At 42.7% G+C, this 27515-nt stretch overlaps 2 protein-coding genes across 3 annotated transcripts in view; one reads left to right on the top strand and one right to left on the bottom strand.

Moving 5' to 3' along the window:
- trappc12 (trafficking protein particle complex 12) overlaps positions 1-26137 on the bottom strand; it is a 33241-nt gene extending 7104 nt beyond the window's left edge. Inside the window, exons 1-7 of one of the 2 annotated variants that reach the window (XM_023951255.1) lie at positions 26039-26137; positions 24338-25649; positions 21678-21794; positions 4541-4654; positions 3305-3443; positions 211-323; positions 22-94 (exon numbers count right to left, since the gene is read on the bottom strand). In XM_023951255.1, the coding sequence (XP_023807023.1) occupies positions 22-94; positions 211-323; positions 3305-3443; positions 4541-4654; positions 21678-21794; positions 24338-25639 (1858 nt within the window). In that variant the 5' untranslated portion in view covers positions 25640-25649; positions 26039-26137. The other variant, XM_020713791.2, reaches the window with a different exon arrangement.
- Positions 26138-26223: 86 nt separating this feature from the next.
- The window catches only part of eipr1 (EARP complex and GARP complex interacting protein 1), a 64567-nt gene continuing 63275 nt past the window's right edge, over positions 26224-27515 (top strand). Inside the window, exons 1-2 of the mRNA XM_004082678.4 lie at positions 26224-26400; positions 26541-26624. Coding sequence (XP_004082726.1) covers positions 26359-26400; positions 26541-26624 — 126 coding nt within the window. The 5' untranslated portion in view covers positions 26224-26358. The remainder of the gene's footprint in view (positions 26401-26540; positions 26625-27515) is intronic.

Here is a 27515-nt window from a genome sequence, read left to right as displayed (position 1 = left end):
CAGGTGTGTCTGAGTGCTTACCTTGCCTGTTTTCCTGTGTTAAGGTGACCATGCTGCCGTCTTCAGCCAAGCCCTTTTCCAGGTTATCTAAAATCTGAAGGGGAAGAAGAAGAATCGACAACTGCTTCTCTGCCACTACTGTACTACAACTGCAGCTCCATACGCTTTCTAAAGGATTGAGCATGGTATTATGTTCTGTGCTTTACTAACAGCGAGGCAGATCGTTTCTAGGTGGTGAAGGCGGTCCAGAGCCTCCTGGGGCTTGGCCAGGTACTGGGGGAGCTCAGCGTGCAGCAGCCGCATGGAGAACGGAACCATCGAGCCTGGACAAAAAAAGAAGATGGGTGGATGAAGAAGGGAAGGGGTAAAGGAAGAGAACAGAAGATATAGGGAGGAAAACACAGAGGGATGGAAGTGAGAGACAGAGATGAGAGCATAAACCCATCCACCCACACACAGACTGTACACAGCCCTGCAGGCAGGAACCTACAGATGGCATTGAGCTACGTATGGCTGCTTATTAAAGCCTCTCATCTCTCCCTCTTACTGTGCTGCACCGCTCCATCACTCATCCCTCTGTCTCTGCCTGCCTCCGCATCATTCACACTGTTTTCACACACACTCATTCAGCTAAAGTCTGTGTTCAGGTGAGTCTTCGGGCTTTGATGGCAGTCTTTTTTGATCCCGTCATCTGATCTAAAACCCAGCTCGCTCATCCTTTTGGTTTTTATCACAGTTTCAGCTGTGGTTGAGATTCCAATCTGCCTGCAATCTCTCTCATTCCTCTACAACCCCCCCCCCCCCCCCCCCCTGCATTTGTGACAGCATCTGGGTTTCAGACCCTCGAGTCGTTCATGCTGACTGGTGAATGGGCTAGCACATTATTCTGTTCATTTTTACTTGTCAAAAACATTTGAGAAAGTTTGTTTCCACAATTCATTAATTCATTCAGCCTATCCATACGATTATGCATTAAAGCACTTGGGCTCCAAAATCATAGTATTTACGGACGATAAGTCCCTCCGGACTATAATCTTCCTTTTGGGAGAAAAGTGGGACGCGTCTGAACGTCACACACGCCCAGCAGATTTACGCCGATTCATGCGTCCTCCATGTTTGTTTTGCATCAGGCGTATCAGCGGCAATTCTTCTTCTTCTTCTTCTATCAGTCGCATATTCTGCTAAGCACATCTACATTGCCCTCTAGCGGTTATTAGTGGGAAAATAATGACTATATGAGCCTAACTATTATTTTAAAATCACAAATAAATTGTGCCTCTGGCCAAACTCTGCAAAAAACAAGGAACCTTAATTTAGCATCAACTTGAAAGCAAAAACATAAGTGATTTTTTTTATGGCTGGAAATAAATTCAGCTGTCAAGGGGCGTTGGTTAGAATCCTAAAATGTTGAAGCAGCTTTTACACAAAGACAAGAACAGCTTCAACTTAAAGCAACACAGAATCCTCACAGAAAAATCATCTAGCAGCATTGGTAGGCTGCAATCAGGGGTGTAACGATGAAATCACTTAATTGATTTCTATTCCAACAATCCAACCAGATCGATCTGTTTGAGGCTAGTTGTTAAACCGAATCCACCTAAACCGTTACAAAGATTGTTGTAAATGAAATAAATCCATTATATCGATCTCCGAAAATACCGTTTTAGATAGAAACGTGGTACGTTTACTTTACAAAATGGATCAGTCCATCATTCCAGTCCAATGTGTGGACAGACTTTGAATAAAGTCATGTGACCATCCAGTGTCTAGAATGTTCTAAGAATGTTCCCTTTGGATTCTTTGGATGTGGAAAAACAACAGTGGGGAACTTTAGGAAACTAACATGTGAATGGATTTGACATTCATTCTAGTTGACTTGTTTGTTTGGCTAAAGATGATCTGGATCCATTTGAGGCCAGTAAATAAAATGAATCCTTATACCACTGGTTGCATTTTAGGAACCAATGTGAAGTTTTATTTAAGACTTACAAAATTTGATCATTGTTTGAAAATCTCCTTCCATTTTGTCCGTACCCGACACGTCCCTGATTTAGCGCCACCTTTGGGGCGTCTGCAGTCTAACAATTGAACACAGCAGAGGCAGAAAGTCTGCTGGAAATGCATATTGGTAAACAGAAACAGCAATTTGTTGGTTGATTACTATTGCTAAGATTTACTGAAACTACCGTTTGTTATACGCTTACCTGCTAAATGAGTGTATTTCTGAGTGACGTTACTGCGCCATTGTTTAACAGTCCATTTTAAACTCAGTTTTTATTTCAAAAGCAAGACAATGAGGGATGAGCAAGCTTTTGCTGAGTTAACCCTTGTGCTATCTTAGATGACCCCACCCTTACATTGACGTGTTCTCCCTACCATGACAAAGGTGGATAAAGGTGGAAAGATTTCATGTAATCCATGGACACCAGTGAAGATCACAAATCATTTGAGAAAAAAGGTTCAGAGCACTGTCTAGTAGTGGGTCTAGATGACCCAACTCCCAATGGTAAAGGGCCTTAGATAGCACAAGGGTTACTCTCAATTCTTGGTGATGACACAGGTATAAGCCTTCTTTTATCGCGTTAACAGAGGGTTGTTGGGGATAAAAAAACAGCCTACACATGCATCAGACAATACAAACGTTGGACTTCTGATCCTATACTACACAACTTAGCAGTTTGTCTCTGGGGAATCAGTGGGCATAAAGGGTTTAATATTGAGCAATGGAAAGTCAATGGGTGCGCTTGTCAGAAGGCTGTGCGATGTCGTTTTGAGCGCTGCTCTTTTTTAAGAACAAGTGTGTGTGTGCAGCTGTATCTCTGATACTGCCTTCATTGTGGTAGCCAGAGGGTGAAGCAGATCCAAAGTAATGGGAATACATTAGAGAGCGATTCATGCAGTGTAAAAAGAGGAAAAACAAAACCAGAGAACTGCTGGAGACAAGTAGAGTTGTTGAAGTTTGTCAATGATACAGTCTGATGTGAAGCTCCTGGCAGAAACTTTCCTGTGAATATTTAATTAGAAAGTTGTGGTGCAGTGTTAATAATGCGGGTATGAGGCTAAATTCTCCTAGAGAGCAGAACAATAGTGCTGCAATTACTTCATGACACTTTTTCAGCAAACATTTGAATTTAGCAGGTTTTAGACAAATGGAACATGAAAGGAGACGAGAGTTAAAGTCTGAGTGTAGAACTGAGGAGCGTAACCTTTGAAATCTCACTGTCTTTAACCTAATTTGAAAGTCATTCCTTCATATATAATTTCACTCATCAGATGGGGGAAGGTTCGACGTTTTTACACATACCTCTCTTCCCGGGGTAAACAGCTGGGTAGTATTCGTAATACAGGTCTGGCTGATCCAGGTTGCCAAAGGGTTCAAACTCTAGCTCAGCATTTTGGAAAAGGTTCAGCTTGGTGAACAGAGCCAGGCGTACAAACCAGAGCTGGAACACACAGAAAATCATTCTAAACTGTTGGTAAAACCATTTTCCAGCCGGTGTTATCAGGCAGACAGCACCACTGTGGCATTTTCCATACAAACATTTCACATAGAAATGGGTTAAAGAGGTTCATATATCTGCGTTCTCTCTGAAACGTCCTGAATGTTTCAATGCATCATTATTTAAAGGGTCTATATCATGCAAAGTCAACTTTTATGAGCTTTTAAGTGATTTATAATGTTTATTCCTCATGAAAAACAACCCCAAAGTGGTACTTTGATCCATTCACTCATTTCTAAGTATTCCACTAAAAACCTGCTCTCTGAGGACCAGCCCCTCCCAATCCACAAAAATGAGCGGGTTCATTGTCACATTGTGACATCACAAAGTGAGAACCCGCCCCTTCCAGGAAGAGAATTTTCTGCAATCCCCTCCCCCAGTCTAACACACACGCCCACTTCCTCCGTGGAGCTAGTGATCGGCTAAATGCTTCCATTTATGAACAATATGAACATCCATCTTTGGAAATGTTCAGATGTGTTGTTTTCATGGGAGAAACTCAGACACTATGCTGAGGCCAACTCTAGGATGATGTCACGAAATGGGCGGCACCCACAAGGAGAGAAAGGCGGAGCCTCAGAGATCCAGTCGTCTTAGTTCCAGGTAGGAAAATGAGCAAAAATAACTCATATTTCACAAAAGAATGGTTCTTTAGTGGGTCAAAGGTCATATATGATCATAAATGTGGATTTAGTTTACTCTAAAAGACTTAAGAAAAGCAGGATATAGACCCTTTAAAGTAATCAGTAGAAAGTAGCATTCAAATTCAGTCAAAAATTCTAGACATGTCTCTAAATCAGACAGGCATCTTCTAAAATAGTTTAACTATTCAGGTGTGGTAGCTAACAACATTTTGTTCCAGGAATGCTCTTAGGTCTACTGCTGGACGGGTTCTATTTCCTACTAAGAAGTAATCGCATTACTAGGCAGCACAACATGCGCCTTGGCTTCATTCATCTCTCCTGCCCACAGAAACACAGCACTCGAGTGGCGGGAAGACAGCGAGATGGATGGCTGCAGAGAAACTGCTGGCATCCTACCTGCAGAGAGTCGGTGGTGTGAGACGCCGCTTGGCCGGCCTTGCCGTATCCTTGACCATGAGCTGTCAGCAGCCGTCCCGTCAGATCCACTGCTGCTCGCCAGTTCTTGCTGCTCTGCAGGGGGCAAATGCATTGCATGTTTGAGACCTGCTGACCGGTGGAACAACAGCAACACATTTTTTAGAGCGCTTAAATGCACGGATACCTTGTTTTCCTGTCATCAGGGCACTTTTCATTTCATGTCTTCATTCTTTTCAACACTGATTGACCCAAAAACAAAGTTTCTAAGACTAGCGTGACCGGGGGACATAAAACTAAGGTTAAAGCAACAGAAAAAGAGTTATTCAAAACTAAAGCAGAAAATGGATTTGCTCATCTCCACTGCAAAATCCACAACGAAGGGGAAAACGTCTGTATGCACTCCAGATAAAGAAAAAAGTGGTGCTGATTGCTGAACAATCTGTTAAAAAATGACAGCAATGAAGGTCAGCGCTTGGGTTCAGCGGCTCTTCTGAAAACCGTCATCAGTTAGAAACCTGAGTTAGAAACAGAGAACACAGACAAACACGATTCAGAGAGTTGTGTGCGTTCTCTAGAACCACCTCTCCTGTGAGCTGATTATAAATGGTGCTGCTGGAGTTCGGACGAGTCAGCACAGACTTGGAGATCCCTAAAGGCATCGCCACTGTAACTGAAGAGAGTGATGGGGAACAGTGAAAAACTTCCATCATGAAACCTATATATAACCTGTAAAACCCCAACTGATGACATATCATCTCAGTGATTTGTTCAAAGCTGGACTTGGTAGAGATCCTAACGGTGAACGTCAGTAAACAGAATGATCAAACTGTGGTCCAACCACGACGGCCATCAATGGAGGCATACGTGGACTTTGTTAGCTACCTACAGATTCAAATGATAATCAGAGGGACACATCGTCTCAGCTCCATAATTTATGGAGCAACCTGGCAACTAATCATCTAAAAAATGAAGAGGATTTCGATATATTCCTGTAATCCCCTGATTCATCTTTAATCTCCAAAAATACTTCACCTCTTGGAAAACCTGGAGCTCATGCAGTATTTGAGTTGTGAGACAAAACTGGCCTTCTTCCAGGTTGTTAGGATTTGAAAACTGCAAACAAATGAAAAAGATGTGTACAAGCCACAACAGCAGAAAGTATCCAAACTCACAAACAGACACAAAACCAGATATTAGCAGCATCTGCTTTCACCAGAGGCGGCACAATCAACGCGGGTGGCGGTGTGGTGGAGAGGAGGGCGTGGAGTCACCTCACCCTGTCAACACACGCGACAAGGTCGGCTCACCGACTGGGTCCTCAGCACTGCGCCATTCATCACAGCCATGTAAGCTAATTAGAAGGGAAGGGGACGCCAAATTCGTCGCCAGCAATTTTTATCCCAAAAACTCATCACAGTTTTCTCTAATCGTTCTCCATTTTAGCCGCCTTCTACTCATTCATCCTTCTGGCAATCTCTTCCACCGTTTTCATGCACGTCTCCTGAACTTTGTTGTTTCGCAATCTTAATTTTATTCCCTCCTTTTTTCCGATTTCATCTTCTCCCTCCACTTCATCAGACTGGAACCCCCCTTCCCTTTATGCCGTCGATGTCTGCTCATTTGATCCTTCGTTCTCATCCAAACCTCCTTCATCCTTCTCTCCTGCCGGTACTTGCACTGCCTCTGAATCTTCATTAGGGGGGGAAATGAAGCTGAAAACGAGGAGGCAGCCTGGACAGCCAAAAGCAGCTGCAGTCACTCACACGCACACACTTCCCGCAGTAAGCCCCAATCCCCTGCCACACAGCACAAGGCAAGGCAGGTGTGTGAGTGAGGGTCTCCCAGTGGCTCTGGTGGACTGGAATGGGTCAGAAAAGCAGCCTTCTTCAAAATACCTGCAGAGCTGAGACACGACACCAAAGAGATTTCTGCAGAGAGGAGGCTAGAGTACAGCCGTCTAGGTTCCCCAGTGACAAACACATTAAAAAAAGAAAAAGTTTGAAACCAAAAGAACGGAGGACAAAGCAAACCTTAAAGCTAGAGATGAGGAGAAGAGTTGAGAGGAAATCAGAGGGGAACACCAAGAAGTCAAAGAAAAAACCCAAAAATCTGAAGTTTTATGGCCCAAATAGCCTTTCTGCCTCAGAAAACACAGTATAACATTTTCCAATATCATATGATCCTCAGTGCTTAAGCAAACAGAGTCCACACTGGTGGCAGAAGGCTGCTTCTTTTCTAAGCTAAGGTGGCGTCATTTACCTCACTGAGTGAGAAAATAAGGTCTAACCCCACTGATGACAGAAGAATCCCAAATAAAACCCAACCAAAATGCTAATCTGACATCCAGAATGTTTTGACTGCAGGTTTTCAATGTCACTAAGTCTATTCTGTGAGGTCAAACTTATTGAAACAAAGGAGGAAGTGACCATGCCGACCTTTCCTTGGAAAAGAGACGGTAAAACTGATGACATTTAAACCTTTAACAGAGCTGGTTCACGTCTGCACTGATGACTTAACCAGATAGGATCAAACTAACTAGTACCAAACTTCTCATTACGCATCCGCTGTCTTTAAACTGGCTTCCTGTTCAGGGGTTGGACGTCTGCACATTGATTATGTAAACACAAACCTGCAGTTGTTTTCTCTGGAGTCTGCTTTGACCTCATTTAGAAACTGAGCATATATTTCACTTCAATTAAGATTTTAGTATGTAGAACATTTTTACATGTCTTAAACAGCATGTGTAGCACACCACACTCTGCAGATTTTGGAAACTAAATCTGTATTTTGGGTGAAGGTCAGGCTTTAGCGAAGGAACTCTGCTCATACATCAGTCAGCGCCATCCTCCAATAAATGCACCCATTTATTGGAGGATGGCGCTGCAGCAAGATATACTGTATGTTTTCCTGCAACATTGCAGTATTCTTTCACTGCAAACTAGTCTCCTGCAAAATTAAATAAATAAATAAACAAAACAATGTGGTTGAGCAGACTGTGAAAATCCCTGCTGGCGGAGAACGCTCACAGACGAATGGATCAGAGGCTCCGGTAACAACCAATAGCAGAGTACGGACTGTTCAGGATGACAGACAGGAGGACGTATTTGGTTTTATGCCACATATTAATTATCCACAAGCTTCAAATGAGTGGAAGCTGACTCATTTGTTTCAAGCAGAAGCTGATGCTGAAACAGAAACACAGACAGGAAACTGCATCCGCTCTTTAGACCGATTCTCCAACCAACCGAGCTATGGTGGAAATCTGCTGGGATGTGGTCTATAATCTAGCCACAGGGGTTGCAATCTAGCCACAGGGGTTGCAAGCCAGTAACTTCTGTGCCGGTCCCAAGCCCGGATAAATAGAGAGGGTTGCGTCAGGAAGGGCATCCGGCGTAAAAATTGCCAAAATAACCATGCGAATCATCCACAACACTTTAGACATACCGGATCGGTCGAGGCCCGGGTTAACAACGACCGCCACCGATGCTGTTAACCTACAGGGTGTCGGTGGAAATTTGACTACTGTTGGTGGAAGAAAGAGGGGAGGCAGAAGGGTCCGTGGCCAGAGAGAGAAGGGAAAAGGCAGGAACATAGGTTTGAGAATAGGGACTCTTAACGTTGGCACAATGACAGGGAAAGGCAGAGAGCTGGCAGACATGATGGAGAGAAGGAAGGTAGATGTACTGTGTGTGCAGGAGACAAGGTGGAAGGGCAGCAAGGCACGTAGTATTGGAGGAGGATACAAACTGTTCTATCATGGTGTTGATAGGAAGAGAAACGGCGTAGGAGTGATTCTGAAGGGGGAGTTTGTAAACAGCGTTCTAGAGGTGAAAAGAGTCTCAGACAGGATGATGAGCCTAAAGTTAGAAATTGAAGGGGTGATGGTGAATGTAGTCAGTGGGTATGCGCCACAGGTTGGCTGTGAGTTAGAAGTGAAGGAGAGATTCTGGAGTGAGTTGGATGAGGTCATAGAGAGTTTTCCCAGAGGAGAGAGAGTTGTTATTGGAGCAGACTTTAATGGGCATGTTGGTGAGGGCAACAGAGGTGATGAGGAGGTGATGGGCAGGTTTGGTGTGAAGGAAAGGAATCTGGAGGGACAGATGGTGGTGGACTTTGCGAAGAGGATGGAAATGGCTGTAGTCAACACTTACTTCCAGAAGAGAGAGGAACATAGAGTGACATACAGAAGTGGAGGTAGGAGTACTCAGGTGGACTACATCCTATGTAGACTAGGTCATTTGAGAGAGGTTAATGACTGCAAAGTGGTGGTAGGAGAGAGTGTAGCCAGACAGCACCGCATGGTGGTGTGTAAAATGACTCTGGAGGTCAGGAAGAAGAAGAGAGGGAAAACAGAAAAGAAGACCAAGTGGTGGAAGCTACAGAATGAAGAAACTTGTGAGGAATTTAGGCAGAAGTTGAGGCAGGTCCTGGGTGGTCAGGATGAGCTTCCAGAGGACTGGGAAACTACAGCAGAGATTATCAGGGAAACAGGTAGGAAGGTGCTAGGTGTGTCATCTGGAAAGAGGAAAGACGGTAAAGAGACTTGGTGGAATGAGGAAGTACAGGAATGCGTCCAGAGGAAGAGGTTGGCTAAAAGGAAGTGGGATGTAGAAAGGACTGAGGAAGGTAGACAGGAGTACAAGGAAGCGCAGCGTAGAGTGAAGAGAGAGGTGGCAAAGGCCAAACAGAAAGCTTACGATGAGCTATATGACAGGTTAGACACAAAGGAAGGAGAGAAGGACTTGTACAGGCTAGCCAGACAGAGAGACAGAGATGGGAAGGACGTGCAACAGATAAGGGTGATTAAGGACAGAGATGGAAAGGTGCTAACAACCCAGGAGAGTGTACAGAAAAGATGGAAGGAGTATTTTGAGGAGCTGATGAACGAGGAAAATGACAGGGAAAGAAGGGAGGAAGATGTGGTTGTTGTGGAGCAGGAAGTAGCAGAGATTGGAAAGGATGAGGTTAGGAAGGCTCTGAAAAGGATGAAGAGCGGAAAGGCCGTTGGTCCTGATGACGTACCTGTGGAGGTATGGAAGTGCCTAGGAGAGACAGCAGTGGAATTTCTAACAAGGTTGTTCAATAGGATTTTAGAGAGTGAGAAGATGCCTGAGGAATGGAGGAGAAGCGTTCTGGTCCCGATCTTTAAGAACAAGGGTGACACGCAGAACTGCAGCAACTATAGAGGAATAAAGTTGATGAGGCACACAATGACGCTGTGGGAAAGAGTAGTGGAAGCCAGGCTTAGGAAGAAGGTGGAGATTTGTGAGCAGCAGTATGGTTTCATGCCCCGTAAGAGCACCACTGATGCCATTTTTGCTTTGAGAATGTTGATGGAAAAGTACAGAGAAGGTCAGAAGGAGCTGCATTGTGTGTTCGTAGATTTAGAGAAGGCGTATGACAGGGTGCCGAGGGAGGAGCTGTGGTACTGTATGAGGTCGTCTGGAGTGGCAGAGAAGTATGTCAGAGTAGTTCAGGACATGTATGAGAGAAGTATGACGGTGGTGAGATGAGCTGTAGGTCAGACAGAGGAGTTCAAGGTGGAGGTGGGACTACACCAAGGATCAGCTTTGAGTCCTTTTTTGTTTGCTATGCTGATGGACAGGCTGACAGACGAGGTAAGACAGGAATCTCCCTGGACAATGATGTTTGCGGATGACATTGTAATTTGCAGTGAGAGTAGAGAGCAGGTGGAGGAACAGCTAGAGAGGTGGAGGTTTGCTCTGGAAAGAAGAGGTATGAAGGTCAGTCGTAGTAAGACAGAATACATGTGTCTGAACGAGAGGGATCAAGGTAGAAGCGTTAAGTTACAGGGGACTGAGGTGAAGAAGGTGCAGGAGTTTAAGTACTTGGGGTCAACAGTTCAGTGTGATGGGGAGTGTGGAAAAGAGGTGAAGAGGCGAGTGCAGGCAGGTTGGAGCGGTTGGAGGAAAGTGTCAGGAGTGTTGTGTGACAGAAAAGTGCCAGCAAGACTCAAAGGAAAGGTGTACAAGACAGTGGTGAGACCAGCTCTGCTCTATGGGTTAGAGACGGTAGCAGTGAGACAGAGACAAGAGGCTGAGATGGAGGTAGCGGAGATGAAGATGTTGAGGTTCTCCTTAGGAGTGACCAGGTTAGACAGGATAAGGAACGAGTACATCAGAGGGACGGCTCATGTTGCCTGTGTTAGCGACAAAGTCAGAGAAGCCAGACTGAGATGGTTTGGACATGTTCAGAGGAGGGATAGTGGATATATTGGTAGAAGGATGTTGGAGATGGAGCTGCCTGGCAGGAGGGCAAGAGGACGGCCAAAAAGGAGATATATGGATGTCTTAACAGAGGACATGAAGTTGGCTAATGTTAGGGTAGAAGATGTCCATGATAGAGTGAGGTGGAAAAGGATGATTCGCTGTGGCGACCCCTGATGGGAAAAGCCGAAAAAGAAAGAAGACTAAGTCAAACTTTGGATTTGTAGACCCAAACACCTTTTTTTTCCTTTGTCCTGTCCAACAGCTGAGCAGGCAGATGAGAGCTGAAGGCCTCTTGAAACATTCAACGGTTATGAATCTTCTGATTCAGAAGGTGTACATTTGTATAAACCCCTTTTGTAATTTAGGCAAAACTTTATTTATTTTAATTATATTTGTAACAATTTTTTGCTGGATCAGATGAAAAAGAAGAGAAGGGATGTTGCAGGGGGAAGGATTATTGTGTGTGTGTGTGTGTGGGGGGGGGGGGGGGGGTAAAACAAGTTGCTGGAAGTTTATAATCGTTACTTCAGGTGTAAATATACAAAAATCTAAAAGGGGCGGGGCCTGTTCACACACACTCAAATGTTACAAACATACCAGTTGGCTCCAAAAATCTTCACTCATAAACATGTCAAGAGGTACACATTAGAGTTCACACACGCATCCTTAAGCATTCAGACCAACTATTAGTTCAAAGGTGAGCTAACACCTGTGACAAAACAATGTTGATTTACAAACAGATTGTCTGAAGTGAATGAAATGTGGAGTTCAGTTTAGAGGCCTTGTGGCAGATGAGTGGTCTTAGAAGAAGAAAGAAACTCAGCATAAACAGGAATTAAGTAAGGAAGTAAAACTAGAACCATTTGATATTCCAGCTCTAAAAGGTACTCAAAAAACATTGTACTGTATTCTTATCAACCAGTTTGACCTGCCTGACATCTCTCACACAGAAATTCTCTTTTTTTTAAAGCTAAAGAATCCTCACAATTTTCATCATAAAAAAAAGATAATTTGATTTTAAGTTGAAATTGTCACAGGGTTTATAATGTCCTTAATTTAGCTCATTTGGAAATTCAGCTTGTATATTAAACGGGGAGTTAAAAAAAAACATCACAGCTTCATGACCAAATGAACGCCCACTTGTTCTCTCACAAGGCTCAAGGTCCGCAGGCAACTTCAACTTGAAAGGGCTTTTCACAACAGCTCTGGTTTACATGGCGAGCTGGAGTGTTACTTCAATTAGACTCCTGAAGTTTGGATTTCACAGAGGGTGTGGGGAAACAGTGGAAAAGCATGGCAAACATGCGCATCAACTTTACTTTGATGACCTTCTTCTCTGGTAGGCAGCTATGTGCTAAAATACACCAGGCCTTATGACTATATGGACATGTAGTTCACTGTTTACCCATTTAAGGCTTTGCATTTGCTGTTCATGTAAAAAGGTGACACATTTCTCAAAGGTAATGTTTCAAACGCTTACTAAAGTATCACACAGCTACATATAAATGTTGTTTTGTGATATCACATCTTTGCCAGAAAACCTCTCAGGGATGGTCTCCCTAATTGCGGTGCTCCTTTGGGTGACACCAACCACTGGTTTTGTGCATGTTAACAATAAATTGTCAATAAATTGCCGTGTTACTGCCGCATCACAGGCACTGTTTGAAATAGAGCTGTGACGGGGTGGGAATTTTGACCGCGGTGATGAAGCAGCAGGAGTTGTGGAGTTGCGGTTTACAACCCCCCCCACGCACACACACAAAATCCCCCGGCGGCCACTTAGCAAATGAATACCGTTACAAGTAATAATTACAACGCAGTATTCTTTTTTAACAAACAACATTATAAAGTAATTAACTAATGAACTAACTATATAGGTGTTGTAGGATGACTATATGTGTCAGCGCGCTGCGTGTGTAAGAGGAAGGAGCGCGTGCAGAACAAGAGTGAGTGAGAGAGAAGAGTGAGTGAGAGCGCTCACAAGTGTTGGGGGTGCGCGCGTGTTCATTTTTGGTGTTAGGAGTGAAGGAGATCAGTTATAAAAGTTTTCCGCCAGAAGAACGGTGATTGTTTCTTTATTAATCCGCTCTGGAGTAAATGGCGTATACTTGTAGTTGAGTAGAGCTGTGACGGTGTGGGATTTTGATCACCGCTGTGATAAAGCAGCAAGAGACTCTTGCAACCCGACCCCTGAACACACACAAAATCCCACGGCGGACAGCCACATCGCAAACTCAAGAATGCACACAGCTTGTAATGGATATGAATACAATGGAAATTCCCCCAGAAGCCCTTGAAATTTGAACACAGGGCTCGCAGAAAAAGTTAATTAATCAGTAAAGATGATTGTGTTTATTATAGTTCAAATCACGCACCATATGCAGAACTTTCAAAAAAAAAAGTGATGAATCATCACCGCTGTGATGCGGTTATCGCCACACCCCTAGTTTGGAAAGAAAAGCACAGGTATTTTATTAAAACTTTGAAAACTTTTTCTGTGTACCGTCTTTCCTTGTAAATATATCATGTGTTGAACCTTTCCTGCGATTACTTTTTTCTTTCTGACCGTGGTCAAATGCAGGGGAAATCCTCTCCGCTATTGGGGGATCTTCCTTTGGGGTTCACTTCCCCGTTCGGACCCTCAGAGCCCCCAGAGTGGGTTAATAAAGAACCATTCATCTTCTTCTGGGGGAAACCTTTCTATTATAACAGTTCTCCTTCACTCTGTATTTAAAACATGAACGCACACCCCCAACACACTTCTGCTGCGCGCTCTCGCTCCCTCATTCCGCTGCACGCGCTCCCCCCTCTGTCTTACGCACACGCGCAGTTTCAGCACATACACATCCTAATGCTACAACACGTTTCAATGTGGCCACATGTGGCTTATAGACATGTGCGGCTCATGTATATACAAAATGGTATATCCTTTAAAAATGTAATGGGAGCGGCTTATAATCAGGTGCACTCTATAGTGTGGAAATTACGGTCAACTCTTGACTTTGTAGAGCCTTATAATGCAGGTAAACATCCAAACCTGAATTTGCATTGCTGAAGTTGTTGTTTAGAAGTCTGAGTAATAATGGGAAGCTCTTGCAAAAGAGTAAAAGAATCAGGTAGTGCCATACGACAGTATATGCTGATAAAAAACAATGTTTTGTCTTTCAATGTATAGTGTGTAATACAGTTGAAAATTTCCCTTAAGATGGCAGCCCAACAGGCCAGATTCATGTGCCCCTGGTCAAACAGCCATCCTAAGTAAGGTTGTTGTCACTATAAAAAAAAGCAGAGTTGAAAACAATCCGCACTAAGGTTTAAACATGCCCTTCAGCAAGACAAAAGCTGATGCTGCATTTCTCACACCTGGGCCGGTCAGTGTAAATAGCCATGAAAACGGCAGCCGGATAGAAAAGTTATGATAATGACGAGTTGAGGTTACAGATATCAAATCAAGGTGTGTAGGAGCAGCTGCCAGTTGGTGGGATTATGAGAGTGTCTATTTGACCCAACCAAGGTGCCTCTCTCTTTCTCTCAGACACACAGTGACACACTTTCACTCTGGCCTCCAGCCTCGGCAGCAGGACACTGTGAGGCGACAGAGGGGCTAGGCGTGGGTCGAGCAGTACAAAGGAAAAAAGTATAAGAGGGATGAAGGAGAGGTCGGGGAGGGAGGTAGAGAGAAAGAAGAGGGAGGTTGGCCTATACAGGTGTTAAGCTAAAATGAACTAGCCCACTGCTGACTTCACATCAGCATAAAAGAAAGATACAGAGGTCAGAGGCACACGTTGATGGCAGACCAGAAGGCCTGGCCAACATGACTGCATACATTACTTTACTATAATGCTACATTCACACTGGGCATGTGTTGCGTGTTCAAGAACGTCCATTACGCAGTTTCATTAACATGCATTCAGCCTGTGGTGTTCACACTGGACTAGCAAGGTGGGGCTTCTACTTTTCATTTTCTTCTGTTTAGTAGCGCATCTCTGCCTGCATTGAATTGGTGCAAATGTCGCAATCTACCTCCAGGCTGCTTTTTGCACAGTCCTAGTCTTATAATTATAAGACATGGTGGCATAGAATTAGAACAATTATTAATCTAACCTTTGTGAATAATCTGTCAACCACTGATCTGCATTTGTCATGTTGATTTCTAAAATAGTTATGTCTATTTTTTCCATAATTTTAAGTAATTTATCTTTGCCATGTGATTTATTGATACCTAAGGATTCTTAATTCTGTCTGATAAAAGTTATGAACCAGATAATGATAAATCATGTAATAAAATGGTTACGGTAGAAGAGGGGTGGGATTATATAAACTCGCTTCCTTCCACTCCCTTTCAGGCAATCTTTAATTTTATGTCTAATATTCCTAAATTTGATACGTCTTTGTATGAATGTATAACTGATGATTGTAATGTTTTTTGTGTATTATTCTTATTTGATTGCTTGAAATAAACCATTTCAAATCATATCAAAATCAAAAAAGTCCACTTAGCCCGTAGGAACCCATGGTGACTTAAGTGTAACAGAAACATCAGAAATGTGTTTCGTGGTCCACTTGGTTTGTGGTGCAGTCTACATCAGTGATTTTCAACCTTATCTGGGCCAAGGTACACTCTCTCCTTGACAAAAATCCCGTACACCAGCATTCAAAAAGGAGAAACTCATAGTCTGTATTGATGGACAGTCCCCTCCATGATCTCACGTGCCTTTTTTTGATAATTGTGACAGAAAAAGCTGGAAGTTGCAGCTGTTATTTCTAAAAGATGTAATAAAAGATGTAATAAAAGTTAGTTTTTAGTAATAATTTTCAACTAATTATTTGAAATTTTACCCTGATAGTTGTTTTTCCCTTCAGTTTATTAACATGCAATTTTATGTAACCACACAAAAAAACAAATATATTTTTTCTAAATAGTGATTTATTTTTTCAATGTCAAAGGCAACTGTAATTTTTGAACAATTATATGATCACACTATGTTTGATAAATTGTACACAAAAAAACTAACATATTTCTGTTTTCTGTAACTACACAAAACGTGAACATGTTGAAGTTTTATTAGTTTTTCTTTTGTCTTAATCAAAGATGAAGTCTTTCAAAACTTTAACAAAAATGTTTTATTTCTTTTTAGATGATTAAATTGTTTCAATTTAGTCTAATTGTTGGCCACTTCATCTTAATCCTGTTTCTTAAATGTTGTTATTACTTATTCTTAAGTTTAACATATAAAATAATCCAGACATTATTAGAAAGATGACTTGGACCAAACTCTGGGATGTTTGGCTGTTCACTTGTTCCACGGTCTGACTCCGGATTCTGTGGAAAAGCTACACCGCTAAAGACGAGCTTTAGCTGTTTTTTTTTTGTTGGAATTGGGAGATTTTATGAGCCGAGTCGGAACAAGGAAGTGAAGACTTTAACCACTTCTGATTGGTCAGACTGATGACGTGTGATTAAGCCTCCAAGAATGTTTGGAGGAGACAGATAAAGGGGCGGGACTTTTCCAAAAACAGAGCTGAAGATGCCGCTAAATCGCGGTACCGTCATTCTTATCAAAATGTCTTTAATAGAATCAAATAAACACAAAGGAAAAAGTATTTTATGATCTTTCATATTCCTACCTAGTCAGTGTTTTATCAGGGCCTGTTTGGATGAACACAGAGCTGATATCCTGGAGATGGGAAATGTTTTTAGATCAGTGAATGGGTCATTTCCCGTGGCACACCGGATGGAAAACACTGGACATTTTTTAATCTTTCAGGAAAAATGGGTCTGGGTTCTTAACAAAACTCCAAAACATTGATGCAAAATTAGACTTAGAAGCATGTCACAGTTTATGTTAATGTGATTTAGTAACAAATCGATTGCAAAGCATCACAAATATCAACACACTTTATCTTTAAATACAGTGCAGATGTTTGTTTCAAATTTAATGACACTTCATTCCCTGCATGTTGCAAGTACCAATGCCAGCCTGCACTGGCGCACAAATGCACACGCTTGTGCACACACACACAGACACACAGCTGGTTGTGCTCTGGAGAGCCACCCACACCTTCAGCAGACGCCCTTTCATTCTCTTTCTCACCAGTACTTTAGTGCAGTTGACTAAATGATGAAAGGAACAGCTTGTGTGTATGTATATATCTATATATGTGCTAAATCCAGAGGGCCTTTCAAATATGCACAGCAGTGTCATGCATAATACATGGGCACAGCAGGAGAACAGAACTTGGAAGGCAAGTGGGTCTCCGCCTCTTCCTCTTCTCAGACCACACTGCCTATCCTCGGCTTTGCCTTCTTTTCATTGGCTATGCATGTGTCTTTAGTGTCTCAGGGTCATTTGTGGGTCAAACATGCTGACAGGTGCTAATTGAATGCCAGCGAGATAGATACCAGATAGTAGCTGCAGTTACATGGATGAAAGTAATTGGAATGAAAGTCTGATCAGAATAAAGTGTGTGAGTAAAAAGTAAAGAGTGTCATGTAAACACTCCGTTTGGAAAACTCTGACATGATCAGAATCATTCGGATCAAAATTTTTTTCTTTCTTTTGGGTTATGCTGATTGTTGATCCGATCGTAGTGCATATAAACAGTTTATTCCGATCGTGGGTCACTGATCTGGCTTCACGTCATGCATAGATGGCATAGCGCTCCAGAGGAGGAGTGTGAACGCAAACTGGACCGACCTGCTGCTCCGCGTGAGGAGAGCGTGTCTCTGAGCAGAGCAGCCGGACTCATAGCTTCGTGTTTGCGGGCAGGGGAGGGTCTTTGTTACGATGTGCGCCCTAGAGGAGGCTTCAGACCGCAGACCGTCCGTCCGCTCTGCGTGAGCGAGCTGCTGGACTCAGGAAAACCGGGTCTCCCGGGAGGACCGTGTTTCAGTGACAGTGTGTGAGCTAACGGAGGCGGCTTTTGAATGCGGAAATGCTGCGCTGTCCTTAAAAACTGTGTAAACAATCATGTGCATTTGTGTTTATATTCATGTCCAGACAAAATAAAGGCTGAAGTTATCCCCCCATATTTACGTCCAGCCAAGATGCACATTACACCATTGACCGCAGGGATTTTATGTTCATCCAAAGCTAAATGTTTTTAGCACATATTAGCCCAATCCTAACCCTTCTTCAGGTTCTGTTTAGCCAAGAATAAACCACCAGCCGCACGGATTAAAAAAATATCAGCGAACAGGCACTTAAAAGTAAACATAACAATGATAAAATCATGTTTAGAAAGTCATCTCGCTCTATGCTGCAGCTTTGTTTGTTTACAACAGAACTCGCTATTTCTGGGCATGTCCAAAGGATTTATTCTGACCGAAAGTGTGGCGTATGTAAACGTTTGTTATATATGGATAAGGTTTTTCTGGTCTCATGTACACAGTTCAATTCTAATGTGATCTCTGATCCAATCAAAAACATTTTGCACATGTAATCGCAGCTACTGACCAGGGCTCCCTTGAATATAAGGTTTTAAATCTCAATGGGACCCCTAGTTAAATAAACGTTAAAGGAAAGAAAAGAAAAAATATAAACACAACACGTTTGTTTCTGCTCCCATTTATCATGAGATGAACTCACATTTTCTACAAACACAAAATAACCATTTTCTATCAAATATTGTTCACAAATGTGTCTCCATCTGCGATAGTGACCACTTCTCCTTTGCTGAGGTTTTCCAACCCACCTCACAGGTGTACCATATCAAGATGCTGACTAGACAGATTGATTGTTTCACAGCTGTACCTAGACTGGCCACAATAAAAGGCTATAATGAAATTACCCATTTGGTAGTGATTGGCAGATGAAGCTTCATGAAGCATTGAAGCCTTTCATGCAGTGTTTCTTGAAACGTCATTTGCTGTAGTACAACATCTACTGGACACAACAATATCACTTGAATTTGAAGTGTGGTGTTCTGCGGAAAGGCTGTGAATTAACATGTCCACACAATAAAGACGTTTACAAAACATGTACACTGTTTGTTTTGTACACTACAACTGTTTCTAAGTTGGGTGTTAAATTGGAGAGTAATTTTAGGATGGACCAACAGATAAGCTCTGTAATGAAGTTAAGCTTTTTAAGCCTTCGTCAACTTGCTAAGGTAAAACCTTTTTTAACACCTGCACAATTTGAAACAGTAATCCATGCTTTCATCACGTCCCAGCTGGATTACTGCAACTCTATTTATCTTGGACCCAGCCAGTCGTCTCTTTTGCATCTCCAACGTGTTCAAAATGCAGCTGCTCGTCTTATGGTTGGAGCATGCAAGAGAGACCACATCACGCCGATCCTAGCATCGCTTCACTGGCTGCCTGTGCATTTTAGAATTCATTTTAAGATTCTTCTGCTTGTTTTTAAATCTTTACACGGTCTTGCCCCGCTGTACCTCTCTGAGCTTCTCACTCCCTTTTCGCCGGCACGGTGCCTCAGATCAGCTGATCAGATGCTTTTAGAGGTACCGAGGTCCAGACGGAAGCTCAGAGGGGACAGAGCTTTTGCTGTAGCCGCTCCAAAGCTGTGGAATACTTTGCCGCTGGCCATTAGAGAAGCCCCTTCACTGTCCATTTTTAAAACCCGTTTAAAAACCCATTTTTATGCCTTGGCTTTTAGCCCAATATGAGACCACTGTTTTTCTAACTGTTTACTGTTTTCTATAGTTTTATCTCCCTCTGTGTTTCCCCCCCCTTAACATGTTTTAATGTTTTTTACTATTGTGTTCAGCACTTTGTCTCAACTACTGTTGTATGAAAGTGCTATATAAATAAAGTTGAGTTGAGTTGAGTACACTGCCGAATATTTTCTTTGTGTGTGTTTATTTATATTGTTTGAAATAAATAAACAAGTGAATTTATAAAGTATTTTTACTGAATCACAAAGGAACATTTGGAAATTAAGGGGGTTGTGTGTGAGTCTGGGTTGGTCCCTAAAAGGGGCTCGAACCTGTATTACAAAAAGAAAAGAAAAAAAAAGGCTATTTTTTCCTATGACATCTAGGTGTGACAAATCAGTATCACAGGGGGAAGGAGAGCGCATAAATGTGCTTAAGTGCTTTATTTCATTATTTCTCAAAGACTGAAGGGATTCATATCGTTGTCAAAACTCACGGCAGAATCTGAACCAGTTCATGAATCAGTCACATGGTACAGTGGGCAGCAAGGCTTCAGAAATCATCAACATCATGAAACCCCCCCCTTTCCTCTCCCCTACTCGGCACATGCTGTGAAGCCTCGATACCAAATGTCATATCACTATATAAAATTGTTCTTTCTTACAGAACCTGTGTTCTGCATCCTGATTGGCTGTAGATTTTGTCAATCAATCTCATCCGTGCCGTGTCTTCTGGACTTCTTGAAGGTTAGAACTTTGAGAGAAAAGTGTGAAAATGTTCATGTCTGTCTGAGAAAAGAGGATAAAGTGTGTAGTGAGGAGTTTTACAGCCTTAAAATGTCTGTAATAATAGTAAAAAATTAAAGATGAAATATTTGCAGATATTGTCTATCATGGGTTATTTTTAGAACGCAACTCCTGCGCTAAATGAAGGACCACTGTGGATAATGATTATGCTTTTTTAACACTGAGATAAGGTTAGGGGTTATTGTTTAGGGGATACAATGGTTTTATTTAAATATCACAGTTTCTTCTCCTAACTCTCACTGACTTTGCATTAACATTTTGAAAGGCGCCTGAGGGATTCATGCCGCAGCGAAAAATCGCAGGACAATGTGAACCACTCCATGAATCAATCACATGGCTTTCGTAAAGCTTCAGACGCCATCATTTTTGGCGCCTCCCCTAAATTAAGCAAGCCTGGATACGTTGTAGGTCCCATAACCATTTGGCCTGCAATAACCGTTCGGGGTCCTTTGGACTAAGGATAACGTCACACTACGGTAGCCCCACTTGGAGAAACCACGTAGCGTGGAGATCTGCTCGGGTTCTACACGTTTTCATTTCACGTCACCATGTCTCTGATCAGAGCAGCTGGAGTCTCGTAGCTTCGTGTTCGCAGGCAGAGAAGGTGCTTTGTTATAGAGTGCGGTCCGGAGGAGGGTTCGGACTGCAGTCCGTTCGTCTGCACTTAATAATAATCGTAACAATAATAAAAGCACATTTAAAAGATAATCTCGCTCCATTTCGGAGCTCTGTTTGTTTACAACAGACTGCATAATATCTTCTTCTATGGTAGTATCGTAATTTGTCCAGTCCAATCACTATCTGACACGTCATCGGACCACCGGACAGCCAATCACATAATGTGACGTCTGCATTAGTCAAAAGACCCCGAACAGTTGTTGCAGGCCGAATGGTTGTGGTACCTACAGGCTTCGCAGAAACGATTCCACTACTCGACTCACGTAAAGTTAAAAAAAAAAAACTATAAAAAAAACAATTACTAACTGAGATTTTTTGCTACTTCTAAGAAAAACAAACACAAATTCAAGCTTTTTGTACCACAACTATAACAAAAATTGCACACAAAATTCTGGAGGGACTAGTACATCATGAATACGGAGTTTCTCTTTTGGAACATTTTTTGTTGCTGCTTTGAGTTTTGTCAAGGAAAAAGTCTACCTTGGCTCAAAAAAACACTGAAAAACATTGGTCTGAGCCTACACTAAAATTTGAGGCAAAGCTTTTTGACCAATGTGTTAATCCCCCTAAATGTTGGGGCAGTTTTTTTATTTTACAGTTTGATTAAATGCTAAGGTAACTTAAAACAATTATAAAAAGCAAACAGGCTCTTACGCAAACTAAGTGGAGTGTAACTGTATACAAAATATACATATCCTGTTTGAAAGAACCTTTTTTTCTCCAGCTATAGTTATTTTAAGAGTGAATATTGTAAGATCGGTAAAAAGCTAAAGGGAGCCTTACAACGAGCTGTTTGAGGCCATTGAAGGACTGCTCCACAGAGCTGGCGGTGAGGACCTGACGCTTCATTGCTGCTTGCTCGCCCACGAAACGAAGCATTAAGTCCTTCACAGCATCCACCTGAAACAAAACACATGGCTTCAAAAGCATTTTGAAGAAACACAAAATCGTTATTTCAAAGCAAGCAACTGCTGTTAACCAAAGTGACACATTTTACACAATAATTAAAGAAATTATATGGTGAAATGGAATAATGCCAACAAAATTCCACAGCAGACAAAAAATCCAGAGGAAATAAAAATCCCCAGAAAAGTGAGTAAATCTTAGCATAGATATCAAGACAGCTTTTTTCTTTTCCAGAATTTAGAGGAATAGAACATGGGAATGCTTGGTTTTTAAAAATAATAATAATACATTCTATATAAAGTGCCTTTCAGAACTCTCAAGGACACTGTACAAGTGAGTAAAACAAAACAAATAAATATTGAATAAAAAAAGGACTAAGAAAGAGGTGGGGATGTGAAATTCTGATGAGTTTGACCGTTTGAACAGATGGGTTTTGAGTTTTGATTGAAAAATGGAAAAACAGTCTGTTTCTGATTGCGGAGGTAGTGAATTCCAAAGTTTGGGGGCAAAACAGCCTAAAGCTCTGCCCCCCATGGTGCTGAGACAAGGGAGGGGGGCCGTCAGATGAAGAGAGTAAGACAATATGAGGATCTTGGACTACAGGGTGGTGTGGCAATGTGGATCAGGCTGGACAGGTGTGAAGGGGCGTGGTTGGCTTTAAAAGCATGCAGGAGGATTTGGACAAGGATTCTGGAGTGGACTGACAGCCAGTGCAGCTGCTGGAGTATATGGGTGGACAGGGGGGGTCCTAGTGATGATTCGGGCAGCTGAAGTTTGTGAAGGGTTTTTTGAGGGAGGCCACAGAGCAGGGAGTTACAAAAAGTCGATAAGGCTGGTGACGAGACTATGGACAAGGGTGGAGGCAGCATAAGATGGGAGAGAGGGACCAAGACGGTTGATGTTTCTGAGAAGATAATATGCAGTCCAGATGATGTTGTTGATGTGGGCGTGGAATGAGAGGGAGCTGGCCAAAATGACGTCAGGCTCTTCACTTGGGGGGGAGGAGGGGACTGATGACTTACTTATGGTGAGTGTGAAGCTGTTGACCTTGGAGAGGATGAATTTTGTGCAGACTAGAATAACCTTAGTTTTTATTACAATTGAGTTCAAGTGAATTGGAGGAGACCCAGGATTTCAGGATAAGAGGCACGTGGGGGTGGAGGGTGGAGTTTGGTGTGGTTTATAAATAGAGTCGAGTGTCGTCGGCATAGCAGTAGACTTAGATATTGAAATCACAGAAGATCCAAGAGGTAGGAGGCAGATTATGAAAATAAGGGGGCCAAGGACAGAGCCTTGGGGAATGCCAGAGGTTACAGGGGAGGGGTGGGACCGAGAAGAGGAAAGTTGTATAAACTACCAGCGAGGTAGGATTGAAACCAGTAATAGTTTCCGTCTCCGTAACAGGATGGAGTGGGAGATGGCATGAAATGCTGCGCTGAGGTCGAGAAGGATGAGAGAGTAATACAGAGTCCGCTGTGAGGAGGAGGTCGTTGGTGGTTTTGGTGAGTGCAGTCTTAGTACTGTGACTGGGACGGAATCCAGACTGAAACATCTCATAGAGTTATTAGTTAAATGTCAATGGAGTAGTTCGGTGACTACTTTATTATTATTATCAGTTTTTTCAGTAAGCATTCATCGCATCCTGATTTTACAATGAACACTTTCTGAGTCCGGATCTGTACATAGGAGCCCTTAAAGACTACCGGTACACAAGAAAGGAGAGAGCATCAACAGGGTTGTTGTTGTTGTGAGTTAGTAAGAAAGCTGAAAAACTTCAGAGGATCTTCAACGATGGATTCTATTTAGAATATTATGTTTGCTTTAGTAACTGTAATTCACAAACGACAGAACTTTAATAATAGTTTAAAACTGAACTGAAGTCACAGGCTGCATGTGGGATAGTGGTTAGCAGTGAGAAGGCAATGGTTCAAATCCCAGCTGGGACAGTTCTGTGTAGAGTTTGCATGTTCTCTACGTACATGCGTGGGTTTTCTCCAACAGTCCAAAAACGTACTCAATAGATTAATTGATCATTGAAATTGGTGTGAGTAAGAGGGTGTGTGTGTCTGTGTATGTGGTCGTGTTGCCCTGTGACAGACTGAAGACCAGTCCAGTGAACTGGACTTCGTCCAACAGTACCTGGGATAGGCTCCAGCAGCCCAGTGACCCTGAAAGAATTTTGTAATTTTGGAAAATAGATGGATGGAAAATTTTTTTAAACTCATTCAGCCCCGTCTGACTGCACAGTCTGCACATGAACAGGTGATAAAAAAGATCAGTAGCCACATGGTAGAGTGTCAATCAAGGGATCCGGTGACAAGAGCTTTGAATCCAAAGCTTTTTAACCAATTAAGGCTCAGAAAATACCCCATGAAAATAAGCAGAGACATTTTCCAAAAAGCAAATAAAACTCATTTGATTTGTAAAATTCACTGAATTGATTTTTTAATGAAAATAGCCATTCTAGAAAAACAAAAACAATTATGATCATGTCGTCGAAAAAAAAAAAAAAAAAAAGGACTTGGCAAGTTTCCTACCTGCAGGTTGTCAAACTTTAGACCAGGCATGGTAAGTCTGCTGCTCTCCACATAGGCAGGGCTATACTGCTGGGTGGCCACTGAAATCAACACCTTCCTGGTTTCCTCACTTGGCAGCCAAGCATCATGGCGCCTATCCACCTCACTCAAGCTAAGTGCAGTTGCAAACGGGTCGTCTGTGCCTGAAAACACAGCCTGGAGCTGGTTAAAGGGTTGCTCTTGTGATGTTGGAGTTGAGACAGGGGACTGAGTGGGAAGTGGGGCTGTCTGGGTTGGGAGGACATGGGGCTTGGTGCTTTGTTCATTAGGATCAAGAAAAAACATTGGGTTGGGAACAGGACCAGAGTTCAAACTCCCACCTGGGGTGGAGATGGAGGAGGATGTGGAGGACAGCTGGTGCTCAGCTGTAGGAGCTCCAGCTGCCATTCCAGTCCCAGGAGGCACCTCTGCATTTGGGTTGGAAATGGAGATGAAGGAGGAAGGGGTGGTAAAAGAATCAAAAAAATCAGAGGCTGGATTGACCTGCCCGTTGTCAGTGAAGAATTTACTGAGACTAGGGCTTGGCTGACACATTAGTGGAATGTTCTGCTTATGAGGGGTCGCTGTGTCCTCATTGGCTCCATCGCTTCCCATGCTAAAACTGGGGGATTTGATCAGGGTGGGTTTGAAGCCATCAGCCACCAGTGACTTAGGCTGTGCACTCTGGCTGAAGATTGTACACACCGGCACAGGCTGGTCTTTTGATTCTGTCTCCTGGGGTGACTGAGATTCTGGTTCCTCACATCCACTAACATACAAACTCTCATTGTCACTTTGCGGTGAAACAATGTCTTTGGATTCCTCTGGTGTATTCATCTGCTCTGTTGGGCCCTCTTCTGAACATATGTTGTTCTGCTGCTCCACAAAAATCTTTGTATCAGTTGTCCCCTGTATCATCTCAGCCTCTTTCCCTTCATCCTTTTCAGTTGCTCTCTCATCTTCCCCTCTATCCAGAAATGAGTCGATGGGAGCCACATCCTCTTCCTCGCTGTTGTTAGGTGAATCAGAAATCATGACGCTTTCCATCATTTGGTCGTTCAACCTGTCCATCAGGCTCTCTGAGGGGGTGGCGCTGCTGTCCTCGTGGGGTGTCGCAAACTCTGCTCCTCCCAGATCAATGCTGTCCTCCAGGGCCAGAATGTTGTCCTTGAAGGGGGCCAAGCTGCCGGGTGCTGCCGGCTCTGAAGATGAGGCTGCAGGGTCGGCATCGTCTGTGATGTCCAACGTGTCAGGCCTCTGGGAAGGAGCTTCCCTTGCATCCATCTTACTGTTCCTAAAAGGTTAAACACATCAGAAATCACCAGGTGAGTTCAACCAGTCATGATGATGTACAAAACCCAAATTGTGACTACTTCCTGTCACCTCCGCTTGTTCGGAGACACTAATTATATTCAAAGTACTTCATTTGCGCTTAAAGTAATCTCAATAAGTCTCCATTTAAGGTAGACAGATCTGTCTGATGCTGTGTATGTTGCTGCGTACTAGCCGTTTGGCTACCGGAAGCTCATCAATCGGCTAAGCTCCAGCTCTCGAGGTCCGTTCGGGTTCTACCACGGACAGCAGAATAGATGTATAACATTTTCAGAAAGCAAAAACGTACAAACGTGTCAAAACAATGTTAAAAAATGCCCCAAAAGAGACAATTACGATCATGCTTCCTACCTTACTATCGACTGACAGATAGGCTTACAGTGCGCATGCGTCACCCGAGGAAATCCTTAGTAAGGTTCCCTAGAAAGGACAAACTTAGTGAACAGGACTGCTTTGACATTCCCGAAACCACCATACGTAAAAAGAGCAGAGAGCTCGAGCTCTTAAAACCGTAGTGACGTATGTTCACGTTACGCTTGAATCTTTAGTTACGCATCACTTCGCGGAAGTGCTGCTGTTTTTAATGAGAAGCACGGGGTGGAAATAAAGCATTTTAGCAGCTTTTTTATTCTCGGTGAAAAAGTGTTTTTGTTGCAACAGCAAACTGAAGGATGGAAGACGACGCCCCTGTCATTTACGGGCTGGAATTTCAGGTAAACATACCCACTAAACCATCATTCATTACTATTCGGACCAAGAAACTATTCTATTCTATTCTATTCTATTCTATTCTATTCTATTCTATTCTATTCTATTCTATTCTATTCTATTGTCGTTTTTCCTCCTGTTACAGGCGCGTGCGCTGACAGCCCAAACAGCTGAGACTGATGCCATTCGGTTTCTGGTGGGAACCCAGTCCCTAAAGTTTGATAACCAGGTGAGCAGCACTCAGCAGGTGTCCTTCAGATTATAACGCTGCTTCCTGTCAGGCTTGTCTCTTTTAAATGGACAGTTTTATGGGACATGCACTTGTGGGACAAGCACCAGTCCAGAGCAGTCTGGAGGTTTCACCCATGATGAAAAATTTTCCAAATCTTAACTGGTGATGTGAAACATGCTGCAGACTCACTGACTTGTTTGGCGGTACACCTGTTTGGCGGTACACCTGTTTGGCGGTACACCTGTTTGGCGGTACACCTGTGGGCTCTGCTGCAGTGGTCAGTGGGCGTTTTTCTACTACTAGAAAGTTTGTTTGCCACCATTGCCTGATGTAAGCAGATTTATTTGGCTGGGAGGAATTGGTACAGTAACCAAAACACAAACTTCCTTTCTACAAGTTATATGTGGTGAGGACTTCTTAGTTTTAATTTTCTTACTTAATAAAAAGTCAGATTTTCCGTCTTGCACAGATCTCAGAGATTCAAAGATGTGAGTTTTACGACAGAAGATCAGATCGATAGAATGTATTTAACAAATCCAATCCAGATGTCAAAAGTTTACCGTCTGAGTAGTAGTTAGAATGAGAATTTCACTCCAACGGCACTGTTTTCTTTAAGCTTGCTGTTCTTTATTTGAAATGGACAGAATTTAAGGATTGAGTTAGGTTGTCAGATATGTAGTTTTTTCAGTTGTTTCTAGCTTTCAGTGTTTAGAGAATTCAACTATCCTGTCCTTATATCCATTTTAAAGTTGCCTCTCACCACAAAACCTTGATCTTTCTGTTTGTGTCTGAAAATATAGTTGTGGTGGTCCTACTTTTTTTTCTCCACAAAATAGAATAAAAACATTTTATATTTTTTCCTCCTTGTATTTATCAATTTTAATATTT

This window comes from Oryzias latipes, chromosome 22 (assembly GCF_002234675.1).
Source record: "Oryzias latipes chromosome 22, ASM223467v1".
Classification (NCBI taxonomy): domain Eukaryota; kingdom Metazoa; phylum Chordata; class Actinopteri; order Beloniformes; family Adrianichthyidae; genus Oryzias; species Oryzias latipes.
Note: the sequence above shows the minus strand (reverse complement) of the source record. Positions and strands in the feature narration are given on the sequence as shown.